At 42.8% G+C, this 23,068-nt stretch overlaps 1 protein-coding gene across 6 annotated transcripts in view; it reads left to right on the top strand.

Annotated features, from left to right (window-relative positions):
- Window positions 1–22,629, top strand: part of MYO1B (myosin IB) — a 175,602-nt gene extending 152,973 nt beyond the window's left edge. For 4 of the 6 annotated variants that reach the window (XM_038585198.1, XM_038585197.1, XM_038585199.1 and 1 more), the window contains 10 exons: window positions 918–1,004; window positions 1,288–1,374; window positions 3,141–3,227; window positions 6,476–6,550; window positions 9,284–9,418; window positions 11,275–11,381; window positions 14,150–14,282; window positions 14,625–14,777; window positions 16,501–16,628; window positions 21,350–22,629. In XM_038585198.1, coding sequence (XP_038441126.1) covers window positions 918–1,004; window positions 1,288–1,374; window positions 3,141–3,227; window positions 6,476–6,550; window positions 9,284–9,418; window positions 11,275–11,381; window positions 14,150–14,282; window positions 14,625–14,777; window positions 16,501–16,628; window positions 21,350–21,473 — 1,116 coding nt within the window. In that variant the 3' untranslated portion in view covers window positions 21,474–22,629. The remainder of the gene's footprint in view (window positions 1–917; window positions 1,005–1,287; window positions 1,375–3,140; window positions 3,228–6,475; window positions 6,551–9,283; window positions 9,419–11,274; window positions 11,382–14,149; window positions 14,283–14,624; window positions 14,778–16,500; window positions 16,629–21,349) is intronic. The other 2 variants (XM_038585200.1, XM_038585201.1) reach the window with 2 other exon arrangements.
- The last annotated feature ends 439 nt before the right edge of the window (window positions 22,630–23,068 follow it).

Consider the following 23,068-nt stretch of genomic DNA (forward strand, 5'->3'; position numbering starts at 1 on the left):
TAGGATGTGCAAAGCCAAACATGTGTACCGTCTGGCCTAGATTTTACGCAGTTTCCTGACATCTGCTCTAGGTCGATTCTGACCCCTTTCCTGTTGGGAGGTTTTGTGCAGTGAGCTGGCCCACAGGGGCTACTTCCAGGTAGCTCCCAGGCCCAAACCCCGTCAGAGGGTAGAGCCCTGGGCCAGGAGTCGAGTAGCATCAGTTGACCTTTGTCTAGTCCCGTGGGACAGTTTGGTAAATTGTCCCACAGCAAATGCCAAAATATAAATCCGGGCACATAGAGAAAGTGAAATTACTGCCTGTTGGTTCTTCTCTGACCTCATTACTGGGTCATGGGGCCATGACTCCGGTCTAGAGACTTCGGAGATTCAGAGTCCATCTCCAAACCTCGTGCCTCCCCATCCCGGGCCCCCACAAAATCCATCTTGGCAGCTACTGGGAAGAAGCCACTGGTTCTGGACCAGTGAGGTGGTTTTAGCAAGTTTTTAAAGACGTCTTCTGAGTAAAAGGCATAGCTGCAGTTACCTTCTACACAACAGTGATAAAAGCGACAAATGGACTTTGGTGGGCCATCGGAGAGCCTCCAACCACATTCTGAGGGCGGCTCCTTGCATCTGATGTGCCCCAGCTCCCCCGGCTTGTGCTCACGCTTTCTCCCTGCCGCACGTTAGGGCACAGCTGGCTGCTGTCTCTGTTCGAGCCAGGGCTACGCCGTCCCGCGGAACGACGCCTCCATTTACCACCCTCTCCTCACCCCCGAGGGCTGGTATAAGCAACCTTTGCCTTCCCTTTCTTTAGGGATCTTTCGCTGGAGACTGGATATGACGACTGTCTCTTCAAGTGTTGGTTTCCAGTCCCTATGGAATGTCATTGTTTTGTTCACTCTCTTGTTTTTCCGGGTGATTCTTCACCTCAGGCCCGAAAAATCCTAAGGGAACTGAAGCACCAGAAGCGCTGCGAGGAAGCGGCCACCACCATTGCGGCGTACTGGCATGGTACCCAGGTAGGCCGGAGGCTGCCCCCGGAAGGCAGCGGGTCGGGGGGAGCGTGCGGGCCAACAGACCCTCTCCTCCGGGGGCAGCAAGCGTTTCTCTGGCTTAAGCTACTGAGCACGCATTGACCTGTCTGCCTCCTCGACGTTTTGGTGTGGGGTGGCGGCGCACACGCTTCCGCGTTAACTGCGTGATGGTGACTGGTGTCTCTCCTCTTCTTTTCCCCTTTGGGAAAGCAGCTGTAACCTTTCTTGCCTTAAACTTTTCTGTGACTCCTTTTCACATGCATCACAGGCGCGAAGGGAACTGAACCGGCTGAAGGAGGAGGCTAGGAATAAACATGCTATTGCAGTTATTTGGGCTTACTGGCTTGGATCCAAGGTACTCCATTCGCACGTCCCATTATTCCGTCCCCGGAATCCACCGTAATCAGTTCGGATCTTTAGCGTATCAGGGGCCGATGACCACAGCTAGCGGTGGCTCACACTGGTGCATGTCCTAGCAGCCGAGTTTGAATAAACCTGGATATGTTAGTGGCAGTAAGTGTCCACTAGGGTCCCTAAGCACGGGGAAGCCAAAAACACTAATTGCTTATTAATGAGGCACGAGTATTAGTTGCTCTTTTTAAAAAAACAAAACTCTCAAGTAACACGCATGCTTAGTTTTTTGGGTTTTTTTCCCCTCCCCCTCCCTCCCTCCGACCACCCCAACATACTTATCCTGGCGGTTTTCTTAAGGTATTTTTGTCTGGTGGGGGGCTGGGGGGGCATCTGGGGAACGTTAAGGTCTGGGCCTCAGTTGGTTTTCTGCGACATGACGGTAATAGAACCGCCTTTAACGCATGCCTTACAACATATTAATCCACGAATGAAATTGTGTTTTAGGCTCCCTGTGGCAGCCATTGATTATCATAAGCAAAATATTGTGTGTGGAAAGAATGATCATTTGTGATTTAACAGAAAGCTGTGTTCATGCAAAACTAGCTGTAATTGCCGCTGAAGAATCCCAAGAATTTCAGCATCAGCTGTTTGTGTTCAGAAACAAAGGCCTCCTGAAATACTCTCCCTAATCCCCAGGCAGAGTCGTGGGCTCTGTGAACATTTCACATACCCCAAGGGACCGGACTTTTAGATGTTTTTGTTACTTAGAAAATCAAAGGTCATCCCTGCTAAAAATGCATGTTCCAGTTAGAAACATAAATACCAATAGAGTCCTATGTTTTTAAGTTTACCTTGTCAGCAGTAGAAGCCCATCTTGTGAGAAAAATGAGAAAAGTCAACATTTGCCTGTATACAGATCTTAATTCGCCAAAAGAACTCACCAGAGTCGTTCATTTGTGTTTTCCCTTCAAAAATCTGTGGCGAACAGACTAGTTCCTCTGGTAAGTAGAGGCATGGGGACGCTTAAGTGTCCCCGGGACTTCCACGCCGAGTGGGCTCACGTCCCCGCCGGAGGACTGCCGTGTGCTGTGCTGCAAAAGCACTGCCTGTTTCCTCTTTCAAAGTAAGTGCCTCAGTTGCACTTGTCCCTAAGACTGATTTTTAGACCTAGAGGTCCCCTCACTGTTTTCACTGTCTGGGGCCCTGAGCTCACACTGAATTTCGACTCGTGCCTCTTCTGATTTTCTAATGGGAACGGACTTTTGAGTCTCGTGTTTCTGTGTGGACTCCAGAGAAACAGCCTTTACCGTCCATCATGTAAAGGCTGTTGGCAGGAGCTGATTTTACACGTCCGAGCGAGGGACCCAGAAAGAAGGTCGTGGCTCTCCAGCCCCGTGTGCTGGCAGCCAGAGGGCGGGCCCTGTTAGCTGCCCCTCACATTCTCAGGCCCTGATAAGGGAGAAGGAGAGTGTGGGGGAGCAGAGGAGGGAGCAGGAACAGGGAAGGAAAAGGAAAAAACGTGGACGTAGGGGGGCAGAGGCGCGCTTCCCACTCAGGTCACCCTCCTCTAGCCCAGAGGCTCAGCGCACTAAGGGACTGCACCAGCCGTACACGACCCTTCGGGTTTACGGGACGGGGCCCTCTTCTCTATCATTCTGAAATCCTTATGCATAAGTTGGCTCTTCCGTGTGGTGGGTTATCTTTTTCTGGTCATTTGTGCTGTCTGCATTGGGCTGTCTCTTTTATTTACTATCTAAAACGTTCTAGGCTCGAAGGGAATTGAAACGCTTGAAGGAGGAGGCTAGGCGTAAGCATGCAGTTGCTGTCATTTGGGCTTACTGGCTTGGATTAAAGGTACTTCCCCACCCCTTCTCTCAGCCCTCGGTGAACTCAACGAAGCCCAGCACTTACTAACCCTGAGAAAACGATTGATGATGCTTGCTTACCGTCCGCACGGTCCTTGACGATGTCATCTTGCCTAATTGCATTTCCTTTTGAGAACAGACCTGTGCGCTACTATTTGCTGATTTTATTATGGTGTATTTCTTGAAACAATCGGTTTTAAAGTCCTAGCACCGTAGCTTATCTTATCTAATGAGACACCTTGTTACCCAATTTCTGTTTTACTGTTATCTTTATGAGGATGCAGTTTGTGTTTTGTTTTTGTTTTTTTTTTTAATTCATGACACAGGGTTACAGTAGTCGAGCCAAAAGCTGACCCGCTGTCTGCAGTGGCCAGCGGGGGCATGTCAGGCTTTTGTTCCCCTTTGTCCGCCTCTCCTACTCCGCGGATGGCTCCTGGAGCCGAGCTTTCTGCAGACTATCTGCTATTCTGATTGTTCAGCATAGAAACCAGAGGATTTTGCATTAAAGTACAGATTCGGACAAATAAGACCAGCAGTGGATCGATCATTCAGGTTAAAGAGAACTTTAGATTCAGGTGCCTTTTAATTAAGGCCAGGGTTTATTTGTGAGTGGTGCTTAGTACTTCAGTTAAGGATGCGCGTAAGTAAATGGGACTGAGCCCCAGAAAACTTGCAGAACAAATTTTAGGCAGTACTTAAAGATTGTGTCTTCCCGGTATTCAATAACTCATCACCATAGAGTGCCATCTGTATTGTCTTTTGGGGATAATTAGGCCCCTTTTTGACATGATTTCTCCTTATTGTTTTTGCTGTGATAGTATAACAATTCATCTTCTAAATATTTAAATACCATCCAGGAAACCATTGGCTCTGGATCAAAAGAGCATTAGCAGTATCTGTACATTTGGCTCTTGAATGATCTCCTTTTTTTTCCCCCCTGAAAGTTTAGCCTCTAAACTTCAAGTAAATTAACCTTTTTTGATTATACCGAATATTCATCAAGTAATTTTTGAAGTGATTAAGAAATAACTTAAATATGAATTTAAGATGTTCTAGTCCAAGAACTCTGAACAAGTTGTAGAACTACTTTTTTTAAAAGGATTTTATTTCCCATTTTATTCGCTTCTTCTAATTTGCATCCTGATTTTCATAAAAAGAAGGAACAAAACATCGAGTACGGATTTTTACTGTGTCATGATTTCTACCAGCAGTATCACATCTATCTTTAGTTTTCTGGGTTTAACTACTTGCATATGTTTTCAGAAATACTTTTTCATATTAGGGGTGTATTCTAGCAACATATAAATCAAATTCGGTATGTAGGTCAATGGTGTTTTAACTGGAAGGAACTGGACTTCCTCGAGATGTAACTCTTTTTTTCCCCCCCATTTCTAGTAAAACAAATATTTTAATAGGTTACTATTGTTAGGAAATAAGATCAAACTTCTTTGAAGTCCAAGAACATAATAATTTTTGTGCTTTTTTTTTCTAAGAAATTGATAAGAGCAGTAGTTTTGCCCTTTTAGGTGATTAAAATGTGGAATTGATTACAAGGTTCATGGATCCTTTTAGGACTGCCAGGGCCCACGAGGGGAACCCATCCTATATCCCAGCATGTTGTCACCAGGCCTTTTCTGCACATAGCTGTAATTCCAGAGAATAGTCAGAAGTATTGCTTTGGATATCAAAAAGCACATTGCAGGGAACTCCCTTACAGTGGCATTCAACTAAACATAGTAGGACTTCCAGGGAGTTTCTATGGATTGCTTACATGAAATCTCACTTTACCTTCTCTGCTTTCCTACACTATTAAAATTCTGGGGGCCAATGAATAGGTTTCATTTTTCTTCTCCTTGTCCCTTCTAACTTTAATAGTTTGAGATTTAAAATGGATATGAATCTTGGCTAAAAGAAAAACAATAATCAGTTACATGGAATATGAACAAAAGGAAAAACTTCCTATATAGTGGATGGGGGAAAGTTTTCAACCCTAATAATCCACAAGTGCAGGGAATGGGCCTGGTGCTCACCTGCCCCACGGGACAAGGGCGGTCACGTGGATGACGGAGGTAGCAGAGGGCAGGTGTTTTGGGAACGACGGGGCCTCGAGCAGTTTGGAGCGTGCCTATCTCGTAAAGGCGGCAGCAGCTCCTGTGGTCCCTGTAGTCCTTGTTATGTGGGAACGGGCTCATTGTTGCTAGATCTTAGAAAATTTAAAGAGAAACATGTGGTCGGAATTCCTCTGTGAAATTCTTAAAAATAGGCATATAAAACATTTTTCTACAAACGGAATATGGTTAGCCGGTTCCTAGCTTATAACCCCTAATGTAGAAATGTTTGAACATGTGCAATTAAACCCAGAAAACTAAAGACAAAAGCAAAAGGTACATAATGTGTGAATTATTCAAATAGGCTAGCGTTTGCTAAAATCTAATGTTCTCATTTACAGCCAGATGATAATACATATTTTAAATAATTTTTCCCTAATTTCAGGATTCAGCTATATCCGTTCGGTAAACACCTCACCTAGTTATTTGATTTGTTGGACATTAGTATGCAAAGTAAATATGACAGTGTAGCAGGAGGAAATCAGGAAACTAAAAATGTAACCTGATGTCCTGAGTGCTGTGATAATATTTAGCAGCAACGTTGGTAGGAACAGAGATTAGAGAAAAATTAGTGCAATTATATGGAAGACAGTGGTAGTTCACAAGCTAGTTTTTAAATTCTTATTTTTAGCACATTTAGTTCTCAGTGTGCAGTACTAAAGTCCTGTCGTCGGATGCAAGGCTTTTGGGAACTGCAATAGAGTTCTTCAGGCATTATTTTTTCACCTTTTAAGAACAATCTGCAGTGACAATCACCTTATAAAATTTTTTTCTTTTTTTTTCTTTTTTTTTAAATTTTTTTTTCTGAACTATGTTTTGATTGGTGATGAGTTTGCAGCTATTGTCTGCCGAGTGTTTCTTGTCAAATCATCAGGCTCTTTAAAAACTAGTTAAGAGGATTTAAAACATTGGAACGTTCCAGTATCATCACTTGGTATCTCTTAATTTCTTTTTCTCTAATTTAAAATCCACTGTCTCAGTGTGCTTCGATTATTTTACTATATACAGAAAACCACTGAGAGGTTTTACTTGTTCTATGCATTTTCATTTTTAGTAGATAGAGGCGCATCATCTGTATGGGCATCTGCTGGCCACACGGTAACCTATATTCTGATGCTTCTTTTTAAAGGTACGTAGAGAGTACAGGAAATTCTTCAGAGCCAATGCTGGAAAGAAAATATACGAATTTACACTTCAGAGAATTGTAAGTTTACACTTCCTGTATGGCTAATTAGCATTATTGGATTAACTGGTCAATAGCATCACCTCAATAATAAGCAACCTGCGTGGTAGCAATGAAATCCTAGCTGTGACACTAAGAGAGTGTGACTTTTTTGTCATTTCCCCCCAAATTCAGGTAGAAATGTGTCAGAGAGTTCTTAGTGGCCTGCATATGATTAATAAAATGTTCTTCTTCAGGGGCACCGGGTGGCTCAGTCAGTTGGGTGTCTGGCTTTGACTCGGGCCATGATCTCAGGGTTGTAGGATCGAGGCCACCCCCACCCAGGCAGGCTCGCTGCTCAGCAGGGAGTCTGCTTGTCCCTCTCCCTCCGCCTCTGCCCCCACTTGTACTCTCCCTCTTAAATAAATAAATACAACGTTTAAAAATATAAATAAATACAGAGTGAAAGTATGTTCAACATCACTCGGCATCAGATTTGAAATGCAAATCCAAACCACAATGAGATGCCGCTCCACACCAGTCAGAATGGCTAAAATTAACACAGGAAATGACCGGGGTTGGCAAGGATGCAGGGAAAGGGTGACCCCTCTTACACTGTTGGTGGGAATGCAACCTGGTATAGACGCTGTGGAGAACAGTATGGAGGGGCCTCAAAAAGTTCAAAATAGACTTACCCTGTGACCCAGCAATTGTGCTCCTAGGTATTTACCCCAAGGATACAAAGGTAGTGACCCAAAGGGGCACCTGCCCGCAGTGTTTGCAGCTGCAATGTCCACAATAGCTGAACTGGGAAGAGCCCAGATGTCCATCCACAGATGAAGGATAAAGATGTGGTGCATATACACAATGGACTAGTACTGAGCCATCAAAAAAAAAAAAAAATGAAATCTGGGCAGCCTGGGTGGCTCAGTGGTTTAGCACCGCCTTCGGTCCAGGGCATGATCCTGGAGACCCGGGATCGAGTCCCACGTCGGGCTTTCTGTGTGGATCCTGCCCCTCTCTCTCTCTGTGTGTGTCTCCATAAATAAATAAATCTTAAAAAAAAATAAATTGTATAAAAAAAATGAAATCTTGCCATTTGCAACAACATGGATGGAACTAGAGGGTATTAGGCTAAATGAAATAAGTCAGTTAGAGAAAGACAATTATCACGTGATCTCACTCACATGTGGAATTTAAGAAACAAAACAGAGGATCATAGGGGAAGAGAGGAAAAAATGAAACAAAATCAGAGAGGGGGACAAACCATAGAGACTCTTAATCATAGGAAACAAACTGAGGGTCGCTGGAGGGGGAGGTGGCCGGGTGATGGACATTGAGGGCGACACCTGACGTCAGGAGCCCTGGGTGTTCTATGCAACTGATGAATCACTGACCTCTACCTCGGAAACCAATAAGAGATTATATGTTAATTAATTGAATTTAAATATATAAATAAAATAAAAATTAAACACTTTACAAATAAGGATTTAATTCATTGATTAAAATATTCTTCTCTGATGAAGAGAGCTTAGTTTGGGGAAGGTGAACCCAAGAAAGCCAGATGTCTCAGTTCAAGTTACCGTAATGAAAATGCCGCAGACCGTGGGGCCTAAGCAGTGAGCGGCTGCGCCTCGCAGCGGGAGACCGGGCAGCCTGAGGTCACGGTGCCAGCGGGGGCCGGTGCCAGCGGGTCTGGTTCCGTGAGGCCCTTTCCTGGTTTCCTCACAGGAGAGGACAGAGAAGCACGCGCTCTCCTGTGTCTTGGAGAGGCCGCTGATCCCGGGGGCGCCCCTCGTGACCTTACAACCGAACTGGCTCCCCAGGGCCCTTTCGTATCCCCTGGGGGCTGGATCTGCTGCGCCTCCACGGGCCGCACGGGGCGAGGGCCAGGGCCATGGGCGCCAGCCTGACCGCGCCGCTCCGGCTCGCAGGGGAAGAGTGCGGCTCGGGGGCCAGCGTGCTCCACCGCACCCGGAGCGTGACTTGGGCAGAGGACCTCTGTGGACCTCATTTTGTCACCTCTAAGCGGAGCGACAGTAGAAAGCTCCTACGATGCCTGCAGGGCTCACGTCGGATCCTCTAGAGCTGCGCTGCCCACGAAACCCCGCAGTGATGAAAATGTCCTGTGTCCTTGTGGTACGTGCAGTACAGGAGACCCGGCCACGTGTGGCTGACTTGAAGTGGGACGAACGCAACTCACGAGCCGGATTTTAGGGTTTTTTTTTTAAGATTTTATTTATTTATTCATGAAAGATACAGAGACAGAGAGAGGCAGAGACACAGGCAGAGGGAGAAGCAGGCTCCATGCAGGGAGTCTGACGCAGGACTCGATCCCGGGACTCCAGGATCACGCCCTGGGCCGAAGGCAGGTGCTCAACCACTGAGCCACCCTGGGATCCCCTGGATTTTAAATTTTTTACTTGAGATTTAAGTATCAGTCGCCACATGTGGCTGATGGCCATCTCTCTTCTCTTAATGAAGCTTTCTAGTGTTAGCTGGTGTTAAGTATTCATGTTAATGTTAAAATTAATATTGGTGTCAGCATTCTTCTTTCCTCTTAACCATTTAGTGGAGCTTTGATTTTACCAATCAATACACGGAATAAAAAAAGAGATTTTTCCAGAGGACTTACAACATTTTGTAGACTAAAACTTGCTGCGTTCCACTAAAGGCTGGTCTGTTTGATCTCAGTTCATGTAAGACTGTCTTTTCTGGTGTATTTTATTCATCTAGCATTTTTCTTTTCTTTTTTTTTTGTCAAACCCAACACAGGTGCAAAAGTACTTCTTGGATATGAAAAATAAGATGCCTTCCTTATCTCCAATAGACATGAACTGGCCATCGAGACCTTACCTATTCTTGGATTCTACTCACAAGGAGCTAAAAAGGATTTTCCACTTGTGGAGGGTAAAAAAAATGCCCTGTTAGGTTTTGCCCCAGAGCCTCCTTATCATATATTTTGAGCATTTGACAAGTATGTCAAAGTGGATGTTTAGCCACATTCTTCCTCTAGCCTCGAGGAGATGTACCTGAGGACTCTCAAAAATCTAAGGATTTTTGAATCATGCATGTACTTGGTTTTCTGTGAAAATTCCCAGGGCAGCCAGGTGTTCCCATGGTTGTCTCCTCTCAGCCTTGGCTGGAAGGGAGCGTGCGTGACTTCATTCCGTTTTGATTTGTCTCTTTTTTTTTTCATCTTTTCTGAAGGAATGTTGCAGAAATAGAAATAATAAAATTTGAACATCTTTACATGATGTAGTTAAATCCTACAGGTTGAAAGAGTTTTCCTTCTGAGATTTATTTTATTTTTTACCTTCTGAGATTTCTTGAATACATACATACGTGAGAACACACACATTTTCATGGACTGGAAGAGAAACCTTTCGAGTGCCTCATTAAGACATTAAAGAGATTAAAGTTTCCCTCTACCTGAATTAAAGGGAAGCTGGAAATCTATTTGATAGTGCCTTATATTTTAGCTTCCTTGATTTTATGAGAATGTAATGTTTTATTTAGATGTTGCCCAGGTGAGTACACAGGGCACTTACATAGATGTTGACTTTATTTTAATAATTCAGTCAATTGATATACCGAATCCTGAATACATACAAGTATCAGATATAATCATTGATTGAAGGGCTTGTATTTAGTGAGTGAATGATTGATGGACACGTCTTCCAGGAAACTCTTTCCTGCTGGGCACCGTGGGCTTGTCCCTTATCAGAATCACGTATGTGGGGCGTCATTATCACTGATTAGTGTATTATTGGTACCAGCACAACATGTGGAACTGGATTCTCACTTCTGTTCCTTAACTTAGTCATTTTGGTGAGTTTCACCAGCGTCAAGTGCTCATCCGCTCTCTTGAGTCTGTCAGTGGAACTGTCTCAGGAGCGACGATGGGAAGCCTCTAATGCCGGGGTTCTGCTCCGCCTCCACTCCCCCTGGCTCCCAGCCCCTGAGTCTTGCCCATACCTCCCTTGCATCAGGGGTACGGAACAAGAAGGGTGTGTTTCTTCATGCAAGGATGGGCAATGCTGCTGCCATTCCTTCGTATGATTATGTCAGCGGTGCTCAACGACATTTGTAACCAAATCTCTTAGAGTTCATCTAAAAAACCTGGCCCTTGCAGTGCCATCTCAGAATCCAGATGAAGGGGAGATTTCTCAGGTCCCGGTTCCACATTGTAAGATGGTAATGGGGGATTCAGAGAAGTATTTTTCAAGCCAATGGTTGTAGCATATTTCTGAGTCATTAAATCAATTTAGTGGATTACTGACCAGGGTTGTAGAATGAAATATGGTGGAATGGAAAATACATGGGTGCAGGACATGCTGAAAGTATTGTCTTGTGAAGCTTTTGGGTCTGTTGTCTGTATGTGTGTGTGACGGTGTGCAGGGAGTCGTGATGGATGGTGTGGTTCATACTGTGAGTGTGATGGCCTAAGGACTGGAGGATGCCAAGGACCGACGTCATGGTGGGAGGATTGATACTCCCTGCAGGGCCCATGCCAACAAGGCCCTGTGTCTTTTGAAGAAGCATCCCATGTTCCACGATACAAACAGTAGTTTGTATGACATTTTCCAAGACCAGCCTTCGAGAACCAAAGAAAGGAAAAATGCTCTTGATTTTTTTTAAATGGGTATTTTATACACATTTACTCTTATTCTTGGTGCTGTTCGATCGATTTAGCATATTTTAGAATGAGTAATGATTTATTTGTTTAAGTGACACCTTTCTTTTCCCCTTTTCATTCCTCACAGTGTAAAAAATACAGAGACCAGTTCACAGACCAGCAGAAACTTATTTACGAAGAAAAACTAGAAGCCAGTGAACTCTTCAAAGACAAGAAGGCTTTATACCCATCTAGGTATTACGGCTTTGTTTGACCCATAAAAGTCGGTGTTTTAAAAGTTCCTCACATATATTTGTAGGTCGTTTCTAGTGGAGTTTGATCTTGGTGATACACGAGAGGTTTTTTGATTTTATGAATGATTTCTACAATCAGCTAGATATGCATACACATGAACACCTTGGAGCAGTGGCTTCCATAGCATACTTCAATGAAATGAGATTACATTTGTCGGTTTTTCTTCATTGGCATTAGCCCGAATGCTTCCCTACACAATTCAGAAGCTGTCGTTTAAAAATACAAATTGTATAGGCTATTAAGATAAATTCACATTGAAATAAATTAATTAATTAATTAATTAATTAATTAATTCACGTCATAAGTTCCTGTTAGCTTTCCACAGTTTTCAGACACCAGCCCAATTTCTGTTGCCAATACGCTGCAATCACTATTCCAGTCTTCTTGGAACAAGTGGGGTCGGACTCATTTGCATGATAATGAAGAGTGAACCAGCACATCACTTTTTGAGCCTTGCTGAAGCCCTGGTCTGTGCTAGCCTTCCTGGTCTGCTAACTCAGGGGGAGCATGATGTCATGGCTGTGCGGTCAGGTCAGGTCCTTTATCGTCGACACCAAGTACTCCGTAAAAGAAGGAGCACCAGTTGTAAGTTGGCCAAGCGAAGTCGTCGGTACAGACTGCTTACCTGAATACTCTTTTATCTCCCGAGTTTATCATTTCTCCCCAGAATTCCTGTCCCTTATTCATCCAGTGTTTCCAAAAGAGTTAGATCGTACAATTTCAAGCCAAATCTATCACAACTTTTAGTTTCTCCCAAAGAATGGCCTAGAAATAAAAAAGCATTACGTGCTGAGTATATTCACATGTATTACAGATGCTGTGTTTATATTCTGTGTCTTTACACAGATTTCAGAGCTCTTCCTTTTAATTATTTATTTGTTTGTTTATTTATTTATTTTTTAGAGCTCTTCCTTTTAAAAGTCAAAATAAACATTGCTGCCAGGGTCATTTGATTTAACTATTTTCAATGACACAACTTGCTGGGTCAGCCGATTTGGCGGCTTGTGACCGCATCTACTCCCTGTAAGTCGAGCATAGCATCCGAATCCAAAGTTGTCCGAAGGGCCTACTATATGAAGCACATTCAGATGTGAAAATTGCCTGTGTGCTCTCGCCAGCAACTAATCTATTTAACTTTTTCTTTATAGATTTTTAAACCGTAATCATCTTAATTAACATTCCCCGTTGGGGATCCCTGGGTGGCGCAGCAGTTTAGGGCCTGCCTTTGGCCCAGGGCGCCGTCCTGGAGACCCGGGATCGAGTCCCACGTCGGGCTCCCGGTGCATGGAGCCTGCTTCTCCCTCTGCCTGTCTCTGCCTCTCTCTCTCTCTCTCTCTCTGTCTCTCTCTCTATCGTAAATAAATAAAAATTAAAAAAAAAAATCCCCGTGGATGACTCTTGAGAAGCTAGAAAGAGAAAAATACATTTGTGAAGAAACAAATTCAAAGGCTCTTAGCACTTTTTATTATTAAAAACACGCTTGAATGTGAGCAACAGGAAAAAAATACTAACATCAAGCCAAGTCCTTTTTGGGTAGTTTTATCCTTTTTCAGGCATGGTGCTCTGTTCAGCCTGCCGCAGTCAGCGGGGTGGGATGGTTTACCCTCCCACCACTGTGTGAAGCAGCAGCCCTCATGGGTGTCAGCCTTTTATATGCTGAGAGCTGTGAAACACTGACCACCTACGTGGATTTTTCTTCCCCAATCCTCCACCCATGGCACAAGCGTTTAAAATTGTGTTGCAAATTGCCAGAACTTTATAGCTCAGAATAAAGCCAGTTTGGTTGGTTGGTTGGCTGGGTTGTTATTTTTGTTTTGTTTTGTTGGTGGGATTTTTGTTTTGTTTTGTTTTGGCCTTGGGGTTTGTTTTTTAGGTTTTTTTTTTTTTTTTTTTTAAATGGTGTCTTGGAAGAAGCTGCCCTGAAAGTGTCACCCTACAGACCCTTAGGGAAATTGACATCTTAGTGCACGATTGTGCTACTTGTCAGATGTAGTTTGTTTGAAAGAAAACTGCTCCAGTTCTGAATGTTTACCTTGTCCATTTAGGGCCATGTCCTAGGAGGAGAGGCCTGGTTCCCCTTTCACATATCGCCTATTTAGAGCCAGAGATCCATGGTTATATTAAGTGCTCTGTAGTTCTCTTCTAAAGTGGTTGTTCTGGCCCTGTTCTCCCCCAGACGGCCTCTTGATTTTCTTATTCTCTGCAAGAAAATGAAGTTTCTCTTTGAAGCAGGTGATGGTAATGATCTGTGCTCTTTTCTCCATCGCCACATAGTGTTGAAAGGCACTGGAAGTCCTTTGTAGGCAGCTGTTAACTTTCTGTTAGCCAATTAGAAGGAATTGCCTTTCCCTTCACACGAGACCATGTCCTTGGGGCTCGGCTCTCTTTCTTGTGACTGGTTTCTATCATGATTGTTCCATACGATAAGATCTTTACCAAACTCCTACCTACAAAATGCTTAAGGTGAAATAGGCTTAATTATATTTTATATAATTATATATTATAAAAAATAAATAGGCTTATTTCAGCAAAATGCTGAAATAGGCTTAAGGTTTCATTTCCTCTTTTATTTAGGACATGTATAGGATGTATAAAATTAACTCTGACGAAGGGACACTCTTCAGATTCAGCTGACGTCTTTTACCTTTATTCAGTGATGCCTCCATTGGGAACTGTTTCTAATGTGAAGGAATGTTTCTTCCCCGTAGCGTTGGGCAACCATTCCAAGGAGCCTACCTGGAAATCAACAAGAATCCCAAGTATAAGAAACTCAAGGATGCCATTGAAGAAAAGATTATCATTGCTGAAGTTGTGAACAAAATTAACCGTGCCAATGGGAAGGTAACACATGAACCCTGAAGACCTGTAAGGAGTGTTGGGACAGTCATCTTCAGTTTTCTGATTATTCAGATTTGCATTTTATATTCTCTGTAGAATTCCTGTACAGGAAGCTGTTTCCCCTTAACCTTTAAGCTTAGGTGAAATATTGCTTGTTCTCTGAAACTTTCATGACTTAAGATATATTGTCTATGTTTTTAGGGTGTTTCAGGTTATGTAAGTCTGCGTGCTGAAAGATACAGAATAAAATGGGCATTTCTACAAATGAATGTTTGAAGCTCATGGACCACTTGGGGTATTTTTGATCATTGGTTTTACATCCTTATTTTTTTCGTTTTGTTTTAGAGCACATCCCGGATTTTCCTCTTAACAAATAACAATCTCCTCCTTGCTGATCAAAAGTCGGGGCAGATCAAGTCAGAGGTTCCTTTGGTGGATGTGACCAAAGTGTCCATGAGCTCACAAAACGATGGCTTCTTTGCCGTCCACCTCAAAGAGGTAAAGTTTCAACTATTGATTTGACTGAAAGATTTCTGCATTTGCCCAATCTCTGAGCCAGTGAATTCTAATTTTCCACATCTGAGTAATGTTCCTACTTAAAGCTTACAATACATAAACTTCTTACCGATTTGCAAATTTTGGCTATATTCACTCCCATGTAAAATCTCAGGCTTGGTTTTTCGATAATTGAAATTGATTAACTGAAATTACTTAATCACATTTATTACCTTGTCGTTGAGTTCCAGTTTCACTGAGCAGTTTTGGTTTGTGCTCACTGCGTTGTGCATGATTTTGAGTATAATTTCGTGGAAATATCAGGGTGTTTTATGCTTCCCCCTGTTGTTTATTCTCTCTACCAACTTAGTAAATGCCCCCTTGTTCATCTTTAACTTGTGAATTTTTTTTAATTTTTTTATTTTTTTAAAGATTTTATTTATTCATTCATGAGACAGAGAAAGACAGAGCAGCAGAGACACAGGCAGAGGGAGAAGCAGGCTCCCCGCAGGGAGCCCAATGCAGGACTCAATCCCAGGACCCCAGGATCATGCCCTGGGCCAAAGGCGGCACTAAACCGCTGAGCCACCCGGGCTACCCTAACTTGTGAATTTTTAGTTAAAGAATGCAACCACAATAAAACAACTGCCTAACCATTTTGACCTGCAGACCTTTTAACATTCTGTGCAACATTCTGTGCTTTCTTTTTTTTAGCTTAACTAGGACCTCCTGATTTAAATGGACTAGCTAAGAATGTAGGCTGTGGAGTTGGTCTTACTAATTTAACTGTGACCTTTGCCAAATCATGGAACTTCCATGTGCCTACTGAATTTTTCTCCTCCTTCAAATGGTAGTACTACTTCATAGTGTTGTTAAAAGGATTAAATGAGATGCATATGTATAGTTATATGTATAGTTCTGATCGTATAATAAATAGTCACTGAATAAGCAGATGTGAGCAAGTATTAATCATCTTTAGGGACGTGGATCTAGGTGATGGTGCATCTATCTTGCTGCGTCTACAGTTAGGAAAATCCCATAAGCTTGGTTCAGCCTGTTTTCCCTACTGTGGATCTTAACTCCAAGAGAGCACATCCAGTTCTACAACAGTGATTCTGAGCCTTGATTACACTTTATAATAATAATGCTGATGCCTGGCCATGCCCCAGTCCCACCAAATCGGAGTTTCTTGGAATGAGGCACAACATCCTACTTTTCGCAAGCTCCCTTGTGTAGCTTAGGGGAAGAGCCACTGCCCTAGGATGTTTGTTGGAAGTGTTGTTGTTCTTGGTTTTTTTTTTTTTTTTTTAACTGAATCACTGAGGAATGTTTTTAAATAGTGCTTTCAGAATGAGCTATAGGTTAGGTCAGTGCTTCTCAAGCCTGAATGCGCAAACAAATCACTCAGGGATCCTTCTGCGGTTCCTCGTCAGCAGGCCTGCGGCAGACCCGAGGTTCTGCTTTTCTAACAAGCTCCCAGGTGGTGCTGAGGTGCCTCTGGCCCATCCACCAACTTTTGGGGCAGCATGAGGTTAGGTAACCTTACTAAAAGTGCTCTGAGCAAGTTGGAAGAAATACCGCTTTTGTTGTTACTGTGTATTTGGAAGAGTGGACTCCAGTAGCTGATGTTTTAAAGAGGCTGTAAATATGTGTTCGGCCAAACCTGTAAACATTTATCTCCTAAGCTGCCTTTTATGATAGTCTGACTCTTGCTTTGTCCTTGTAGGGCTCCGAAGCAGCTAGTAAAGGAGACTTTCTCTTCAGCAGTGATCACCTGATTGAAATGGCCACCAAGCTGTATCGGACGACTCTCAGCCAAACCAAACAGAAGCTCAATATCGAAATTTCGGACGAGTATGTGCATCATCGTTTGAATGTGCCATTTCACCTTTAGCTTTATTGCTTTGATCAAATGGATGAGACTCCGATCTCATCCATTTATGCGATCACTACCTTTAGGGAGCGAGTGTGTGTCTGGTATTTGTTCTAGATGGTGGATGGGCAGTGAAGGGTGCTGGTCAGGTCCTTGGCTTCATGTTCCTGACATCCTGGTAGCAGAGACAAATATGCATAAATAAGAAATAGGTGATAGTACTGTGGTTAGTGACAAGTGCTTGTGGAGGGAAACAAAGCAGGGTAAGGGCCAGAGGGTGCTGTTTTTGACAGGGAGGTCAGGGAGGCCCCTTTGATGCGGTGACATTTGAGTCGAGACTGGAGTCAAGGGAGCCAGCCAGGCAAGAATCTCAGGAGGTACCGTCCAGGGCAGGGGGCAGCAGGTGCAAAGGCGGCCCTGACACTGGAGAGAAAGTGGTAGAGTGGAATGGTAGAAAGATTCTGGAGAGACAGGCAGAGACCCGGCCAGAGCTTGGCAGCTGAGGTTAGGAGCTGGGATTTTACTGTAGATGATGGAATGCCATTAGAGGTTTTAAGCCAGGGGGGATGGCATGATCCCATTTGTGATTTTCTAAGATTGCTTTGGCTGCAATATGGAAAACAGCTCTTGGGAGGCAATAGTGAGAAAATAGGAGAGAAAATAGAAAATAGAATATAGGAGAAAAAAGTGAGCAGCTTCTCTGAGTTGTCTAGGATGACTTAGGCTAGGGTGTGAGTGGGAAGTAGTGAGAAAGTCAGATTCCAAATTAATTTGGAGGAAAACAAAAGGACTTATTATCAGGTTGGATGCAAGGTTTGGGGCCTGAGCCCAAAAGGTGGTAGCATTTACTGCAATAGATAGATTGAAGAAGGAAGGGTTTGGGGGTGGCCAGGGTGGGGTGAAATCAAGAGTGCTGTTGTGGATGTGTTGCATTTGCGATGCCTTTTTTTTCACATATAGACAACTAGAGTTACAGAATAAGCTTTCCATAGTGACAAGGGTTGACTAGTGTGCTAAGACTGCTATATTTAAATCTGAAATTTCCCTTTTTTCTTTGCTTCACAGTAGGGCTCTAATTATAGAGACTGATCATTTACATGCAGGTTGGAGGGAGCATCCCCCCCTTACTAAATCTATCAATATGAGATCATTTGAATGAATTTGAGTTACTATGCTGATTGATACTTGATTGGCTACTTTACCTTTCAATAGATCATTTACTACCTGCTTACGTACTTCTTTGCATGTATAGTAAGAATTGACATCACCAGATTGCTCAAGAAATGATTTTATTTTCTCATTAAGATTTTGCCAGCCTATTCTATTTCACTTCTTTCTAAAAGTCTTTCTAAAATAAACTCATACCCATCTTTATCCCTCTGTAAGCCACACTAACTCCTTGATGTTTTAGGATTTACAAAACCTTAGGTTCATCGTCTATGCACATTGTACTCTAAGAATGGTGTTTAGACTAGTGGGAAGTTGACCTTTATGTATCCTCTGTGTTGGAACTTGAGGTTTGGACTAACTTTTCTTGTCGTTGGGTCCTTTTTTCAGTAAACAAAGAGTATTAGAGAAGAAATATAATGACTAGTCAGGCTGCAGTCAAGATTTTAACTCCTGAGGGCCCATTAGAACTTTAAACTCCCTTTAGCTGAAATGTTTCATAGCTTGGGATGCAGGGCTTCTGTTCTGGTGCAAACTGGTAATTCCCACCAATCCTGGGAAGATCCTGTGTGTCCCAGAAGCAGGAGCTCCTTGGTGTGTGGTTGAAGCAGCCTCAGGGTTGGCTCCCTACATTAATGAGGCTGTCTTTACAGAGAAAGTCACATCAACATCCAGGCCACAAATGATTGCTGCTTTCAAGCATTTCCCAATCTCGTATTGTAGGAACACCGCCCCCGCTGTAAAGAAAGTATTCGCTGGTGAAAATGCACAATCTTTCTTTACTACCGCTCTTCCCAGATATGCCGTCTTGTTGCACATCATGCCTCTCCCGAGAGGCTGGGCGGGATAGCGCGAGCCGCGTTGCTCCTACATAAGCAACCACAGAACCCCTTTGGTGGTTCTCACAGTTTTTGTGTGGGGCACATGATCATGGGATCGTTTGTTTGTGGGGGCAGAGACTGGCCTTGTCGCAGAGAGGGGTACGATGTTCTGGATGTGTCAGCTTTCAGTACACACCCTTGTGTGAGTGCCAGTTTGCAGGGTGGCTGTGCGAAGAAAACAAGACATTTGGTAGCATGGTAAACCAATCCATAGCACCTTTCTTTCTCCAATTCCTAATTGTCGGTTGGTTTCATAGAAACAAAATAACAGACGAAACCCCGCCTGGCACTTGTGGGCACCTGCCTACCCAGGTGGGGAGCTGTGGCCGAGCAGGGGCTGAGGTAGCCTTAGTTTCATGACCCTTAGAGCTCGTAAGCAGGGATTATACACCTCCTTGGAGACCATTTTAAATTTAAACAGAATTTTACAAAGTCATGGGCGGGGAGTGCCCATGATGTATGTTTTTCAGCCCGAAGTGGCTTTAATCCATTTCACTGCCAACTCTACAGATTAGCATATAAACAGCGTGCAGTTCAGCGACCTACGCCTTCCTCACAAGTGTGACCTTTTCAGAAGAGAAGTAATTATTTTAACAAACCCAGTCTCTGTGGTCATGATGGAAAAACTGGATGTCAGTTTCCAGGAGGAGAGTCAAAGTCCTATTTACTCCTTAGAGCCGTTTTAACCTAAGTTGTAATTCCTAGTCCTTAAACTCTCAAACTTTTCAGTCCATAAATAGATTGCATTTTAAGGATGACCTTCAACGAAATGTATAATATTTCTAAAAAAAATTCCTAAAAACGAAGTCCAGAATGTGTTGAAAAATACCAAAGTGAATTTGTTCTATTAAAGATTTTAAGTGTGTGCATTTATATGTACATGTATGCACACTTACACACAGAGAGACATAGATATATATCATTTTAACTTACACAGTTGTTTTTGTGAATATTTTAAATCAGAACAAATCATCTAAATTCTTTCTGCTGTGAAGTTCTAATGCATTCAACACTGTTGTTTGCTGGAGAATGAATCTCTGAGTACATGTCCATACTGTGGGCCATGCTTCAGTTTTCTATTCTGTGAAATAGACATAAATAATATTACTTGCCTCATAAGATTATTTTAAAGTTGCATTAATATAAGTAGCCGACTAGGAACAGCGCTTGGTGCATGATAAATACCCAGTACACCTTCACTATTATTGTTGTTTCCGGAGTGAATTGCCTCATGAATCGTGAACGTGAAGACAGCCAATGCTAAAGTTACAGGAAGAGAACCCCCTCTGCTTTATTAAACTAAAAGTAGTCAGATGTCAAAAGATTCGATTTCTTAAATGTGTGTATTGGCATTAGATTCAAAAGGTGCTTTCTTTCTTTGAGGCACCTAGATACTGGTGTGTATTATCTATGATGCGATTTTGGAATTATAACCCTGTTATTCAGTGACTGCAGTTGTGAAGAAACAGCCCATTTAGAAGCTCGGAAGTCCTATCCCATTAAACCAGCTGATAAATCAGGAGCTTCCGTGTCACATTTCACTCCAGTAGATAATGTTTGCGAAGCATGACACAGAGACTAATGTGTACACAACAGAGCTGTTCTGATGTTTGCTGTTGTGGTGGATCCAGGGAGCATGTGATCTATCACATCGTTGTTGGGGTGACTCAGCTACATGCCAGCAACTCAGAAAACCGTGCCCTGAGAGGCATACCGGAAACATGATGCCACTGTACTGACTCTTATGGTGGAGAGAAGAACGCTAGCTTTGAGGTAGGACGGCCTGGGTTCTGGACCAGCCGTGCCACTCTCCTGCCTCTGCAGGGATGCCAGCCTTGCAGGTGGGGACCTCACTGCAAACGTAAGGTGTCGCTCACGGCCGTCACCCGGGGGAAGGCGGTATGTTTGTGGAAGGAACGTGTGATGAATAATCTTGTGGACAGACACTTGATCCCTGATGGTCTGTGAAAGGAAAGATTTGGACTAGAATATGGTTTCCGTGATGTAGCACATGTATTTCTGGTAGGGTAAGAGGTGGCTTTGGGTGTACACTGATAGAGCTCATAAATTTTATAGCTTTACATAGATATTTTTTAATATCTATTTAATGGATATTTAAAAACCTAAGGGGCAGATCAAGCTGGTGATTTTATTATTCTTCCATATTTTGAGTATATTTATTTATTTACGGTAGAAACAACAATTAGCATAGCATGTGGACATGATAAGAATTGTTCAGGAAATAGGTGAGGAGCCAGTGTTTGGAAATCACAGTCTGGAGGGTCTCTAGACCCCTTTCCTGACATTTTTCAGTTCATTTTCTCAAATTGTTGATAATTTCATAGGACACGCCCCCCCACCCCCACCCCACTTATATGTTCTCTATGCAAAAATGGAGAGAAATAGGAGAATAGCATGTTGGTCTTCCCATGTGAAACGTGGAAATAGTTCTTTTTAGCCCTTCTTACCGGAACATGGTGAGTTAATGAACTTCGGTTTCCTTGGGGCCAAGTGGTGACTGAAGGAAGTGCTGATGGGAAGTGGGAATACTCGTCAAGGTCAATATCCACCAGGGAACAAAAGTTCATGCTAGCGTCATCATCCACTGCCCCATGTGCACTTTTCTTATAATTTGTCCTCTTCTTTTCCTGTAGGTTCCTGGTGCAGTTCAGACAGGATAAAGTATGTGTGAAGTTTATTCAGGGCAACCAGAAAAATGGGAGTGTCCCAACGTGCAAACGAAAAAACAACCGTCTCCTTGAAGTGGCTGTTCCTTAACTGGCTCCTCCTCTCTGCTTTCACGGACTCATTTCCTTGTAATAGTGCAATTTTGTTTTGTTTTGTTTGGGGTTCATTGTATGTTTGGGGATTGCCAAAGGCCAATACTGTTAGAGACCCTTGGCAAAATAAAAATATTTGACTAATCAATTTTTATTATTGGAATAGTTTTAACCCTTAAAATATACAAGCTGTCCTGGGACAGGATTATAGAAGCTAACGGTGTCTGTGCCATGTCCTGTGTGCTCTTTGTTTAGCCATCATGTTAGTTCGGTGTACCCAAGATCAACGTAGTACTCATAAATCGTTATTATTTCTAAGTAGAGGAAATGGTCCCAAGGGTTAGTGCATCCGTTCATCAGGTATTTGTTGAGGGCCTGCTCTTTGCCAGGCGCTGTGCTGGATGACACGAAGCTGGTTAGGAAGGCTCTCGCTTTCCAGGCCGTGGCATCCTGGCTGACTTGCGCGGCCTTTACTAGTGCGAAGAGAGGTTGAAGACCTTGAAACCCAGACAGTAAATGTTGCTGATGGCCAGCGTTATTCCAAATCCTGTGGTGTGACCTTTGACAAATACACTTAAATAAGGGCTGGTCCTAGAGAGTAGAAATATATGACCCAGCAAAATGCCTCTTCGAGTGGTTTCTACTTGAAAAGAGAAAACTGACATTTGAACAGGACTTTCAATTTGTCTGGATCTTGTCCTTGCTTTTAACAGTAGAAAACAAGTCATTCTTATTGTAGAAAAAGTGACAGAAGTAGTCCGGTAAGATTATATTTTCCTGTTTCTGGTAAACCTCATCTATGATCCTACATAGGCCAATATTTTAAACAGTGAAAGCAGTCAAGGGCTGAAAGCCTTTCAGAGAGCGGCAAGCATTCTGTATGACGTGCAATAATCATCCAAGATCTTTTTTGAAAGTTTTATTTATAATACACATTTTGTATGAAAGAGGTGATTGGTACAGGGTGCATATTGTAGTGAAGGATCAAAATTGTTCATGTTAATTTGCAGGACTTTTTTGTTTTTTCAAACTTACAATAAGGATTCATTTTGGAAACAACATTTTAAACTTTGGAATCAAACTGTTTCTTATTCGGGAGGATAATGTATATACATTGGTATGTTAAATAATAAAACCGCTCTAATTTGGTGCCATTTCCTGGATCACAGCTGTATTTTTGTATTTCAGGCTGTTTTCTCATGGCGTGTGTCAATGTCCTCTATTGCACCGAAAGGCTTTGTCGTTCAAACATTGTGTATTTTTTGTGTCACTGAATTTCACTGACTTTTTATAAATCAGAACCATTCACTGAAAGTATTTTGGGGGGGACTTTCTTCTTATTTTTGTACTTAAAAAAAATTGCTCCCAAAAAGAAATTCTCAGAAGCCTTTGTGTTTACTGGTGCAGGTAGAGGGTAGCCTTACTTTCTCTCAGTTTTCTGCAACATGCAGCTAGAATGGTAGATTGGTAGTTCCTGAAATAGGTGAGTAGAAATTTGGAACTGAGAGGTGTTTTTAAAAAAATATTTTTTTAAGTATGTAATACATTCACGCTGTTCAATGTGCAACTATAAACAGAAATACAGTGCAAATT

Source organism: Canis lupus, chromosome 37 (genome assembly GCF_011100685.1).
Source record: "Canis lupus familiaris isolate Mischka breed German Shepherd chromosome 37, alternate assembly UU_Cfam_GSD_1.0, whole genome shotgun sequence".
Classification (NCBI taxonomy): domain Eukaryota; kingdom Metazoa; phylum Chordata; class Mammalia; order Carnivora; family Canidae; genus Canis; species Canis lupus.